Source organism: Hylaeus volcanicus, chromosome 5 (genome assembly GCF_026283585.1).
Source record: "Hylaeus volcanicus isolate JK05 chromosome 5, UHH_iyHylVolc1.0_haploid, whole genome shotgun sequence".
Classification (NCBI taxonomy): Eukaryota; Metazoa; Arthropoda; class Insecta; order Hymenoptera; family Colletidae; genus Hylaeus; species Hylaeus volcanicus.
This window is the reverse complement of record NC_071980.1, coordinates 3,073,403-3,087,403: the sequence shown is the minus strand read 5'-3', so window position 1 is coordinate 3,087,403 and position 14,001 is coordinate 3,073,403. Positions and strand designations below refer to the sequence as shown.

The 14,001-nt window shown below is 47.0% G+C and overlaps 1 protein-coding gene across 1 annotated transcript; it reads left to right on the top strand.

Moving 5' to 3' along the window:
• The first annotated feature begins 2,424 nt into the window (after positions 1–2,424).
• On the top strand, positions 2,425–13,308 carry LOC128876410 (alpha-protein kinase 1). Its single transcript, XM_054122751.1, has one exon. It carries the CDS (start codon positions 4,196–4,198, stop codon positions 7,418–7,420), a length of 3,225 nt encoding a protein of 1,074 aa, XP_053978726.1. The 5' UTR covers positions 2,425–4,195; the 3' UTR covers positions 7,421–13,308.
• The last annotated feature ends 693 nt before the right edge of the window (positions 13,309–14,001 follow it).

Sequence of the window (14,001 nt, the reverse complement as noted above, 5' to 3'; positions counted from 1 at the left end):
GCGGAGTCCTCTCGCCTGGTGTGGGAGGGAAGGGGGTGGGTGGGTCGATCGAGGGGCGGGAGAGAGGAACTTGTCGCATTCCGTATGCAAAGTGCACGGGCCACGGGGACCCGCTTCGTCGCGTGGAAAAAAAGGTATCATAAAAAAATGCAAGGTTACCCACATTTTTTTTTATTCCTTGCCCCGTCGAGCAGCGTCGCGGCTGTTGCGGGGTGGCGTCGATCGAAGGGGGATCCAAGGGTGGCGGGACACGATCGAGGAACGGGGAGGAGGCGTTTGGTTATCGGTGAATAATACCTACGCACTTTTCACGCAGACACCTACGGCGAGGGCTCGTGGCCGCTTTGAACCTGTTAAGCGGGTAATTTCGTGAGACAAAACGCCCCACCCCCCTATGGAAGGAGGCGATTGAACGCGAGACACGACACGTTTACTCGTTAGTTTTAATTCAACACGGATGAACGGGTTTCTTAGACGAACGTCGCGTGTAAGTGGAGATTTTACGTTCGAATTGTCTTGAATTTGGCAAATTGATGTAACGATTGATTTTCATCTGGCACCTGGGTTGTCGAAGAGCCAAGCAAAGCTCCCTCTTTCTCCAAAATGAAGGGAGGATATGACGATTCCTCCTGATTTGAGCATACAGGTTATTGGAGAATATTCTACATATTTTATGAAGCTGACCTCAAGTTTGTTCAAGATTATTTTATAGCCTGGAACAGTAGAAAAACTTGGGGTGAAAGTAGACGACCTAGTTCTTTAGAACACGGTAGTAAAAATAGCGTTGTAAATAGAGGGTGAGTCTTCAAACTTCGATGTAATTCTTTAGATTTTGTGATTACGAAAAGAACCAGTACAAAGTCAAGTATTCTAGTCGGAGCTGTGAAATCACACAACGAATTTTATTTCGTTTATCGACTGTACCATAATAAAAATATAAATAGGGGATGAAAGGACAGGATTCGTCGAATAAGTCTGTCTTACGATCTAACCTGAATCAATCCTCAACTTATAATTCAACTTAAAGAGAAGACCAACATAAAATGAAACCAGGTCCTCGGTGTGGATTCGCTCGTATAAAATTTCCCGGGCAAGTTTATCGCCAAAGACACGTCGGTGCAAACTGCAAAGGATCCTCAAGGATATCGCCGCGAATTTCGGAATGGTCAGCGACCTCCAGCTGCCGAAACTCGAACAACGAACGCCGTGAAAGCGAGATATTCAATCTCGCTGCGCGGCAGACTGACAAAATTTCATTCGAACAGCATACCACTATTATATTGCTGCATTCGTGCGCACCAAGAAACCTAAACGTTATAACGTGCATTAAGTAACAATAAAACGTAATCCTTCAGCGATGCATGTGTTATATTAGTCTTTAAAGAGCCTCTGAATATAGGACGAGTTCGTCCCACGATTCGATTTTTTTATTAATTTTTCCATTTAGATCTCTAAACACATCCCTCAATCGAACTTTTATTCCCCCAATTGCGGAAGCCATCCGCAACTGAAATTCTAATTCATCCCCACCGAGAGACGGAGTAAACACGGCCGTTCCATTCGTTGTTCGAAAATTTTATTCGGCTAATAAATTTCGTCCCATCTCTGGCGCGTGTCCTTCGTAAATCCTTCCTAAAACGTATCGGGCGTGAAACGAAGGAAATAAAGAAACGAGAGAGCGCGGCAGTCGCAAGAAAACGACGTCCATCGGGCACGAAAATCCCAGCGTGAAAGCGTGGACTCCGGGTCGACGGGGCTCCGAAAAATCTCGTCGGATAAAGTTTCGTGTGTAAGGACAACGCCGAGGATACGGACGCGCAAGGATTCCTGTGCCATGCGCGCCTCGTTCCGTCCTCTTCTCCCGATCGTACAAGGAGGAACGAGAAGACGAAGCCGGGATAAAGACGGCTAGAGGGAGGAGGGCGCGAAAGAGGAACAACGAAGCGTCGACGTTAGCGGAAAAGAGAAGGGAAACTCAAAGGGAGCAGTAACAGACGAGGAAGAAAAACGTTCGGCGTCCCGTAGGATTCGTCGTCCTTTTAGACGAGGGGGTGATAGGGAACGCTGGGGGCGAGAGAGAGAAGAAACCCGAGAACCGGCGGAACCGTGGACTGTAACAGAAGGGCAGAGGGGCAAGTCGGATCTGGTGGGGGCAAGAAGCGCTCGACGTCTCAAATTTGGTTGGCTGTCTCGACCTGTTCACCTCTCTTTCTCCCTTTTCTATCGTGGATTCCTTCTTCGTCGCTCCACCTCGTGGTACAGCGTCACGAGCAGGGGGCTGAGGTTGATGGTGCTAGCTGGGAAAGGGAGGGCGATCCCGCTGGAGGAAAGAAGAGGAGTCCGCGAAGCGTCCGACCGAGAAGGAAGGGAGTCGTTCGAAGCGAGAGACGAAGCCAAGCTTTGCGAGTCGGAGGGAGACAGAAAGCTATTCTGGAAAGCCAGTGGAGGGAAGGGTAGGACACTAAACAAGGATGGACCACGAGGGGAAAGGTTGAAGAGAGAAAGTCCGATCCGGCGACTAACATTAAGAACGTCGAAGGAGGGAAACACGAGGAGAAGGTTGGAGTAGGTGTACCAAAGGTAGGAAAGAGAGCGCGATGGTTCGTTCCGTGGCTGGTTAGAGGGGAGCGGAGGGGGGCAATCGGTGCGAAGGAGAGAGAGGCTCAGGCACGTTAGACAGAGTTGGTGCTAGAGCAAATCAAGTGTCGGAGGAGAGGGGGCGGCAGAGAAGGCGCTTCGAAGGTAGGGGGAGAGAGCAGTGCCTTGGCGCGAGCCCGAGGACTCGAAACTCCGGAATTCCAACCGCCAGAACAGTGCCGGCGGTCGTACGACGCGGGTCTGGAGAGTGTGTGAACAGGATAGAGTGAGAGAGAAACGGACAGTGGTGGCAGAGAGGGGCGAGGTGGAAAAGAGGGGAGAGGGACACGAGGTTGAGGACGATCGCTAGGCTATTTACAATCGCAGTTCGAAGGATAAACCGCTCTCGTCTTGTGCCCGCGCTTCGTGGTTAACAGTTCTGCGTTCTTCGAGGTGCCGGGCTACATTCGATATCGCGCGAAATCCTCGATTCTCGATAACAAGAGTCCAGGAGTCGAACGGGTGGACAATTCTGCTCCAATCCATTAGTGACGGAATGGACACGAGACCAGTGAGCAAAGTGAGAAGTGATCGATCGCGATACGACCGATGATTCGAACACGAAGAGTCCCGATTGCCGTTGGACCGCGTGAAATCGCTCGTGGGGCCAGTCGAACGGAGATTCGGGTGGGAGTGACGGGGAAATCGAGGGATCGAGCCAACATGTAAATCGCACGCGACGCGAAAATCTTTGTTTACTTTTTCTTTTATTTTTATTTCGTTCCCTTTGTTTACCTTCGCACGGATCAAACTTTCCCGCGAGTTCGTCAAGTTTGTCGAGAATTCGCGAGTTTTTCGGACACAACGTCGGGTGGACGCGTATTCTGCTGAAGCGGAAGAGCAGCTCGGAGCAGCCATCGTGCATCGAACCGTTGTTGTTGTCGTCGTCGTCGGCACATCGTCGAGGCGAAGACGACGATGCCGCACGCGGTGATAGGCTCGACGTCGCACCAGGTGGAGCGCTCGAGGTTAATCTGGACTTTGCCTGGCGTACGTGCGATCATATGATAAATGTAGAACACGTTTTACCCCGTCTTTTTTTCTTTTTTCCGTTCTTTCCTTTTTTCGTTCGTGCCCCCCTCGTCCCGCAACGTCCTCGTTTAACAAAGTTAAAATTACGCGCTACGACGGCTCACGTGACTCCAGTTTTCGCGCGTCTCTCGAGGCATCGTGTCCATGTGCCGTACGCGAGGAATCCCGCATCGGCGGTCGTCGACGGCTGAAAGGAGGGAGGCGCGAGACGTCGCGACTTGACGCGCGTGTTTACCCGGCACCAGTTCCCAAAACCGTTCGCTACGTTCTGTGTCAGTGATACGGTAGAAAACTAACGTCGCCGATAAACCGAGGACAGACTGTTATCGGGGGGACACTTGGTGCGCGCGCGAGAGCGCGTGTACGCGCGCTTATGTGTGCAGCGGCGATTTCGGTTGTGCGAGGTGCGTCGTTCGTCTCCGTCCCTCGTATTACGGACAAGTGCCGTGCTCGGGTTTAGAGAGACGAGGAAGGAGTCGACGTCTATGCGAGACACAGCGTGGGAGCAACGACCGAGAGAGACAATATGAGTGAAATGACGAGTGTCGAGCAGCAGCAACAACAGCAACAGTACGTGGGCAGCAGTTCGAATCCGGAGCATCATTGCAAGGACTGCGGCCTCTACTTCGAGAGCGACAAAAGTCTCGAGGTGCACCTGCGATACCACCAGGAGAACCTGCTAAGTCAGTGGGCGAGCCAGGCCCAGCAGGAGGAGAGTAACAACAACAACAGCAAGGCAGGCAATCACAACAGTCACGTGGGCGTTAAACGCGAAAGCGTGACCGCGCCGGCGGACTCGAGCGAACCATCCTCGAGGCCGCCCTCTCAAGACCCTACGTCCTCTCAGCAGCAGCAACAGCAGCAGCCGCAACAGCAACAGCCTGCCGGTCAAAGTTACAATCACTTCCAAACGCCGATGTTCGGCGAGGCCAACTATTTTATGCAGAACGAACCGGCCTATATCCTGCCCCATCATTACTCACCGCCGGGAGACGACGCGCAGAACAATGGCGGCAGTAGTGGTGGCGGTGGAGGTTATTCGCGATACCATCCGTACCAGCATCAACAGCATTTTCCACCGGAACGTACCAGCTCGGTTAGTTCCACCAGTCCAAGAAGCCCGCCGATTCAATGCGAAAAATGCGGCGCGGTGTACGAGGACGCGAATCAGCTGGGCGAACACGTGAGAACGAGTCACTCGAATTCTCCCGGAGGGTATCCCGGACAACATCAATATCAGCAACTGGGCAACAGTCCTCAGCAGCAGAATCAACAGCAGCAACAATTGCACGCGTCTCCGCCTCAGTCTAACCAGCAGCAGCAGCAACAGCAACAACAACAACAACAGCAGCAGCAATCTGGTTACGACTATAACAGCGGGCAGACGGTGAAAGTGGAGGTGAAGCAGGAACCGGAGGAACAGGCCGAGATTCTCGATCTGGACTCTCACAAGGTTCAAACTCACAGGTACGAGGAAGAACTGATGAGGCTTCACCAGCAGCAGCAACAAGAGTTGCAGATGCAGCTACACCAGCAGCAGGTGCTGCAACAACAGCAGCATCAGCAGCAGCAACGGGCAGGATCGCATTCGGTGAGTTCTATGCTCGGTTGGCCGCCAACCGCTCAGCCGCACGATTATCATCCCGGTTTATCGCCGATGGGGCCCATGGACAGTGTTTCGCCGCTCCCAGATCAGGGTCAATTCATGCGCGGGCAGCACATGCCCGTCGAACCGCCGCGACATCCAGGTTCGCCTATCATTACGAGCACGCAACCGATACCTGGCCACCAGATGCCCGGTGGTCTTCTCCAGCAACCGCCTAAGCCTCCGCCGATAGCCAATCAATCGTGGAAAAGTAACGAGGCGCGACGACCAAAGACCTACAACTGCACCGCGTGCAACAAGTGGTTCACCAGCTCGGGCCATCTGAAAAGGCACTACAATACCACGTTGCACAAGAACGCGGTTAAGCAGAGCAATCAACCGGATCCGGCCAACATGCCTATCAGCGCTCATCATCATCCTGGTAGAGATAACCATTCCGGTGGCAGAAGCGGGGGATCGTCGAGATCGCCAGAATTATCTTCTTCCGGGAGTCCCCCAAACTTGATGGCAGGTCCTTCGGGCGAGGCGGCGAGGGGCCTGCTGCACACGCCCACCACCACCAGTCTTTACAACAACAACAATTCCAACAACAGCAACAGCAGCAGCAGCAGCGAGTCTTCGGCGGCGGCGGCGGCGGCTCTAACGCAGCAGCAGCAGCAGCAGCAACAACAGCAGCAGCCTTCGGCGGTCCACTTGGGCTCCACAATGGTACCGCCGCTCAATTCGCCGGCGCAATCCCCAATGGCGGGCCACCATCAGCACCAAATGGGTTCCCCGTCACCCCAGCTGGGCCACCATCAGCAGCAGCAACAGCAGCAGCAGCAACTTCACCACCTGCCAATGGGTTCGCCGTCGGGCCAACTTCCGGTCCACCATCCCATGAGTTCGCCCATATCGCCCATGCACCCGCCGCCGGCGCCCCACCTGAATTCCCCTTCGCCAATGGGCTCGTCCCACCCGCACCACATGAGTTCGTCGTCTCCCATAACGCCGGGCTCGGTCCACCCAGCAATGGCTTCGCCCACGGCGATGGGGGGTACTACGATGCCTCATCAGCCGTACCCAAACGCCTTGCCCCCCCACGTTACAACTACTACCAACATCCCGGGCCTGCTGGAGTCTATCACCATCCAGCTAACTACTACTGGTAATGAGATGCCGATGACGCTTAACGGGCAGTCTCAACATCGGCAGCAAACTCAACACCAGCAGCAGCAGCAGGAGCAACAGCAGCAACGCCAGCAGCAGCAGCAGCAACAGTCTCAGGATGTTTTACCCGGTTTTGGGACCTTCAGTAACCACCAGAGGACCCTGCCAAGTTTCACGCAATTCAACGTGACCGGGTTCTTAATTGGCCAGAATCAACCTCAGGCCGTTAACGTGGGGGGGCTAAGTCCAGAGGAGAACGCGTCTCCTCAAGATAGATCGTTCGACTCGACTGGATCTACCTACGATCCGTACAGAAATTCGCCGCCTCGATACGAATCGCTGTCCAACATGGAGGCGGACATGCTGCCGAACACCGACGGCATGATCATCAAGCAGTACGAGATCCAGACGCACCATCATCTGCCGCATCCGCTTCAGCACGCGCGCAACAACAACCACGAGGCGAACAACAATCTTCCGCAGATGATACAGGCGAAGGAGGAACTGAATCCTAATATCGGCAGACAATACGCCAAGGATCAGAAAACGAAAACGAACGCCGTGATCACGAAGGAGCATCAGGTGACCAGCACGAACACCGGCTCCCACTACATCTCTCAGGACGGCTTTCACAAGTGCATCGAGTGCGACAAGGTTTTCAACAAGGCCTGCTACTTGACGCAACACAACAAGAGCTTCCACTCCGGCGACAAGCCGTTCAAATGCAATCAGTGCGGCAAGAGGTTCCCCCTCGAGTACCTGCACGCGGAGCACCTGCAGAAGCACGCAGGCGACAAGCCGTACAAGTGCGAGATATGTCCGAAGCAGTTCAACCACAAAACCGACCTCAGGCGGCACATGTGCCTCCACACTGGCGAAAAGCCGTACGCCTGTGATAATTGCGGCAAGGGATTCATCAGGAAGGACCACATGATGAAGCACCTCGAGACGCACAAAAAGAAATCCAACAACCACAACGTTCATCTAAGGGCGTGATTTCAGATGTACGAGCACCGAGGAACGCGTGATCGACCACGGCGCCCTCGTGATTCGTTCGTTTGGAAAGGTGAGAGAGCGTTAAATCGTGCGCGACAATCGCAATCGAACTTCGCGTTTTTTCGTCGATCAGAGACACTGGGACTCTCGAGTGCACAACCGTTCGATCGTGATCAAATTTGTATTTATTATATAGTTCTCGGTTTAAGGCAGCCTCCGAGTATCTCTGTCATCCAAGTTCCCTCTCCCCCATCTTCCATCCCCCTGGTTCGAACAAAGAATCGCTCCTTTGAATTCCGTTTGTACAAAACGAAAAAAAAGAAAAAGAAAAAAGATTAACGGGGAAAGTATCGCGTTCGTTTCCTTCGAAGCAATCGTCGAATCAATCGTCTTCAGGGGCAGAGTGTCGAGCTCGGATGAATATTGGTTTTTTGCTCAACGGTGTAATATTTATTTGACATAGAATCGAGATATATCGAACACGTGTCCCGACGGACGGATTCGATGTCCGCATAGAACCGTGATTTTTAGCCGCGAATTTGTTCTGGTCGCGATACGCGGAGTCGATCTGTTGAACCATCGACGCGAGAACCGTTTACGTTCTCGTGTCGGTGTGCTCGACTCGATGGATCGCGACCATCCACGGTTTTTTTCTTTTTCCATAGAGTTGTGGTCGAACGTTAAGAAACTCTGAATAAACGCGCAATTTGGAGCAAATTCCTAATGCGGCGTCGAACCTTCGAAGCTTATCGATTGTACAAAATATGTTAAATGTATAGGCGTATGATTATTCTAATTATCGTCGCTGTAATTATCGAACTCAATTGAATATCGTCTAGAAAGTGATTACGGAACCTATTCATAATACTCGTATTTTATAGCGTATATAGCATACTTTATCGAGGGAGTAAGCGAGAGGAGAGGACACGGTTGATATAGATAATCGCGAGAAGACGCGAGAAATTTCAATTTGCGACAATTGCTTTCACAGCGACGGCCGCGTTTCGCTATACAATTAACCCGTTCTTTCCTTAACTATTTCATTTCGCAGAACTAAATTCTTCTTCTTCAGTTTTTTCAGATAGTAAGATTTAATTCGAGTTCTTACATTCCTTGCACTTTGATACATTCCGATTTCGAAGCAGCGACCGTCGCGGAGATGAAATTCTCGCAACGCTGTCTTTTCCGTATCTTTTGTTTTCTAAATCATAAGATAGCCTAAGTTCCGAGTCGCGCGTCGCTTGAATCGAAACTGGCTCGTAGTCGCGACGCTTCACATATCGACGATCAGGACTTCTCGAAATCCCGAGAATCTCGGACGCTCCTCGATGGATCGTTCGTTTCGATGGTGTGTCGCCGCGAACGCGTCGCGATTGATTCGTGGCGTAATTCGTTGGAGCGATCAATAATCACTCGAGAGGGGTCCTGTTAGCCACGGTGCATGTAATTGCATCAATTAATGCTCGATTAATTGCCCGCGGAGCGCGAAACGAGCCGATCAACGAGGATACGATCGAGACTCTCCTATCTCGCGACACGAGCGAATTTCGCTTCGAGCTACGCACAGCTCGTCGCGCACACAACACGTACACACGTATACCACATTGAAACATACCCATACTTGTACACAGTATAAACGTTGACCTCGCCGTGACAAAATGTATGCTGGGTTCAAGCGTAATTATTTCCGTTGATCATCGTTCGATCGGTCGGTGTTAGGCTTCTTAAACGGTTGCAACTATCGCGACACGTTGAGCATTTATTTTTTCGAATAACTTCCGTTCGGTTTGTTATTGTTGCCAGAAACGAGTCGTTTGCTTGTTTGTAATTAGTTTGACAAAAGACGTGATTGTTTTTCTATTAATGTTCTTTAACCGTGAAAGTAGACACGCCGAGGGTCTAACGGACGAGCGTGAATTATGTTTGAATTACGCGTTGCCCGATATAGGATGATTACCTTAAACCTCTTCGAGCCTGAATTCTTCTTTTTTTCTTTGGTTAAAAGGAACAGACGCGTCCCTCGTGTTATTTCAATGTCGATTAACGTAGCTGAATTTATTGACAATGTACAATAGGACTCGCTGAAATATTCCTAGGGTTAAAGTTAAGGTTCGTTTAAACGTAAATTAGCATATGCAGATTGTGAACGAAAACTGTGTACGTATAAAGCATGACGTGTTTCAGAACAAGAATATTAATTTGCACGGTCTTCGTCGGACCGTTTCTCTCATGGTCGTGTTTCTCGATGCCAAGCTTCGATAGAGATCAATTGTAAATGTGTGTCATTTATTATTTTGTTAAATGTATTATTTCGTATTACGAAATAACGCGAATGTTCATGTACATTGTAGAGTAGAACAAGTCCGAAGAGGTTAAATAATTTTGAATAAATTAAATGCTACATTGAAGAGTGTAGATGAAATTTATATTTTACTGAAAAGAATGTTTATTATTCGTTACCATAAGTGACTTGGATTTTGACTGGCCCTCGCGCGTCTACTTATGTTACAAATATATTCACGGCCGTCGGGCAGCGAATGATTCGATAGTTGGAGCATTGCGGAGCCGGGTCATTTTTAACCCATTGTAGAATTCTTTATCAATAGTTCCAAGAATAAATTTTCCATTCAGATTTCTATTCTCGCACCTTAAACTATATTTTTCAATCATTTTTTATTAAATATAATAGTATTACTATTTAATAATTGAGATTAAAAGGAAGTATTGTTACACAATCTTTCTTTAAATCATCGATACTATTAAATCGTTTGCTATATACGCAGATATTATTAAAATATTTTTGTTTCATTTTCTTTAGTTTTGGATCAACTATACACGTATTGTACCCAATACATTATTTATAGTAGCACATTACGAATCAACAGTAGAAAATAATTTAAAAAACGTTTAATTAATATCTGGGTTAAATTAAACAACACAGAGGACAAGGATTAGATGCACGTCGCTCAACTGCATTTACTCCAATTCCGTCAATGATACGACACTGTACGTACTCCGATTTCGAAACGAGATAGTGTCTAGGTAAAAAATGATCCAGCTCCGCCAGTCGTTAATAATTCGTCCCGTCCCACAGGTTATTTTATTGGGCACAAACCCTTTTAACTACACCGCTCGAAATGATTGGAGAATATTAATATTTCACACGCAATATTTCATCGTTCCACTCTGCACTTCCATTTTCTCCAATCTTGAAATTTTGGTTGATTCCCCAGTTGTTTCGAGCTGGACAATCAATTGTACATATATATTTAAAAAAATAAAAAATGTCGAACGCAATTCCCGTTGTACTCGCGCAATGGGAATAAGTCACTCTCACGTACACGTACACGTACACGAACGTATATACACACGTAAACGTCTGCACGTATGACGTCCTTTCACGAGTTTTCCTTTTTCTTTTATTTTAGTCGTTTCGTATAAGTGTGACAGAGAAATAAATACGCGCTAGCGAGAGGAGAAGGAAAAAAAAGACGATAAATTATATAGCACTCTTGCCATTTTTACTACGTAATATGACACCCAGAACAGACTACCTCAGAGTTCAGGAATTTAACGATGAATGAAAGGAAGAAAGAAAAGATGAAAGAGCCAATGCAATAATAAATAATGTTATTAAAGAGAGAGAAAAAAAAATGAAGCGTAGCGGAACGCGCAACCGTGCGGGCGGAACGATTTACTTGCATTTATTATTTTTATTCGTAAGATGTGTAGGAAACTCAAAATTGAACAGCGATGCTTAATTACTTTGTAAAGATTACATATCAATGGTTTTCCAATTGGCCACGTAAATCTTGACGTAAATTACTCGACAGAGATGGGCAGATTGTTTTTCTAACTTAATCTTTAGCTTGCTTCAATTTATTCCGCGGAGATTTTTGTATTCACACGAAACCATATTCATCATGTTCGTTCTTGCAATCATTATCAAGTATCCCTGACGTATGTCCCTCGTTCCTCACTCAAAAGTTTGCCCATCTCTGACACTCCAAGTCCTCGTAGAGATCTTTTCACCGCAATTTCGCCACCAAGTTCCTCGAGTCGCCCGCCAGTCGTAACGAGCGTGTAATAGAACATTATACATATAGTATCTAATATAAACGAAGAATAAAAAAAAAAAGAAGTGTCGAGCGAGAAGTTGAGACGATAAAATAGGGGAGGGCTCTAGAGATGGATGTACGTTTTAGAGACATATCAAACAGTATTACTGTACACTCAGTTTTTATTATTAGATAATCGTAAAGTTAACGAAGGAAGGGAAAATGGTAAGGGAAAAGGAAAGTAGCGAGAAGAAAATAAAACGGTGCCATGTCTCACCGTGAACGAAACGCGAGAGAGAACGATCGAGAATTACAACATATTTCCGATAATCATATCATTGAGTCAGATTCATTCGTCTTGCGAATGCGTTTGGGCGTTAAAAATTAGGCGACGAGGTGTGAAAATGTGAATTAACGAGCGTCGGAGAAAATTGTGAGACAAAAAAGTGAATCGACGCGTTTCGTCGTTCTTCGATCACGCGACGAGTAGAGTAAGAGAGAGTTGGATGAAGTATGGGAAAGAAAATGATAGAATTAATCGCGTTACGAAATCAATCTACTTGGGCATTTATTCGCGAAACACCACGACGAGTGATTTCGCGCGCGCGAGAGAGAGAGAGAGATAGAGCGACGAGCGAAGCGGGGCGAGAAAATCAGTTTTCCGTATTTTTCCTTTCTCGTGGATTTGTTTCTAGACGAACGGAACTCCGTTGCACTTGTTTCTCGTATTATTAATACTATTATTGTATTGCGAATATTATTATTATAATTATTACTATTATGAGAAGAGAAAGGGGACGCGCGCGCATCGTTGGTATTTTTCACTCGTTCCGTGAGCGCGTTTTTTTTGGTGCGAGAGCATATTTGTAATTGTAAAATAATTGTTCCAGCACGTAAGTGCAAAATTATTACATATATATATTATATATATACATATGTGTATATATATACACACGGTACCAAACTGTCGTTGGTTGTGCCAAAAACAAGAAAAGAAAAAAAGATGAAGGAAGAAGACAAGATGTAATAGAACCTTGTGTGCTTCCCCTCACGTGTGATTCTAATTTCGCGGGCATTTCACAGAGAGAGAGAGAAGAGAGATCTATGAACAGATTATAAATAATAATTCTTGAGCGCCAGTGTGAGAGAGATTATGTGCGCGAATGGGTTTGAGAGAGAGATTTTCGAATGACACAGGGACGAGAATAAAAGACAGGTAACGAAAGAAAGGGAAAGTCGATGGAATTCTTATCCGGTAACAAGTATTTCCGTGCACGCCCATTCCTCGTTTTGTGCCATAATAATGTGGGTCGACGAACACTTGTAAGCGAACACTTGTACGCGTGCGTGCGTGCGTGTTTACTAGAGTGAGAGGCTGTCTGCGTGAGAGAGTCGATTATACATAGTATATATATATATATTATACGTATACAAATATACAGTAACGTGCGACGGAAAGAGCGAAAAGGCGAGAAGAAAATCGAGAATGGAGTTTTTATTCGTGCGACGATGCTTGTTCGAATGAAAATGCGGCGCGAAAGCGAAAATAACACGAACATGTGTAACATTTAGTGCGACGACACGCGGTTTCTGTTCCTCCTTTTTGTTTTTTTTGTATATGTACATGTTTTTCTTTCTCGTATTTTGCGACACACAGCTGACGTATAACGTAAGACGATATGAGAGAGAGAGAGAGATAGAGAGAGAGAAGGTTAAGAAATGAAAAAAGAGAACCTATGAAGACGAAGATAAAGTATAATATTTACGATCTGTATTATTTTATACGCGTTTAATTTTGTTTTTATAAATATATTTTATTTCTCAAACACACACGCACACGGTCTCCTTACTCTTTATTTCTCGTTTAACGATTTCCTTTAATTAAACGCGATACTTCGACGTGTTATTCTCCTAATTTTATCGTTGTAGGTATAGTAGTATGTATCGTTCCTTTTCTTATTCGACGCGAGATAAATTCTCGAGAGTGTTTCATTTCTTAAATATTTTTCGCATGGTTAGCGGAATTGAAATCGCGTTCGCGCGTTTAGTTGCCGTCAGAGGTGGACAGAATTCTACTCGAGTAACGGATGAATTCAATAATTTATTCAATAAATTGCATACCTTCCTTTACATTCGAGTGATTAATAATGTACATCAACTTGACAAGGTTCATTTAAAAATCAGTGATTTGAATAAATTGAATACGCTTCATTTAAAAATCAATAATACCAGTGCATTTAATTCCTCTTCAATTTAAAAATCAATAGCTCGAATAACCTTAATGTATCATTTACTTAAAGAACAAAACAGTTACGCTATAGTAATTTCAACCAAAAGTATGCGTCCATCGAAATTTTCACGTAGAATCTCACTCACCTCTGTTCGTCTTCTATTTGATTTCTTTTAACGAACAACTGCACGCGCGACTATGCGAAGCATCCTGAGCGCGACGAGGCGAATCGTTCACGCATCATCGCCTCTCGTCCAGCAGGATTTCGCTGGTGCCCCACGCCCCCGCGGAGC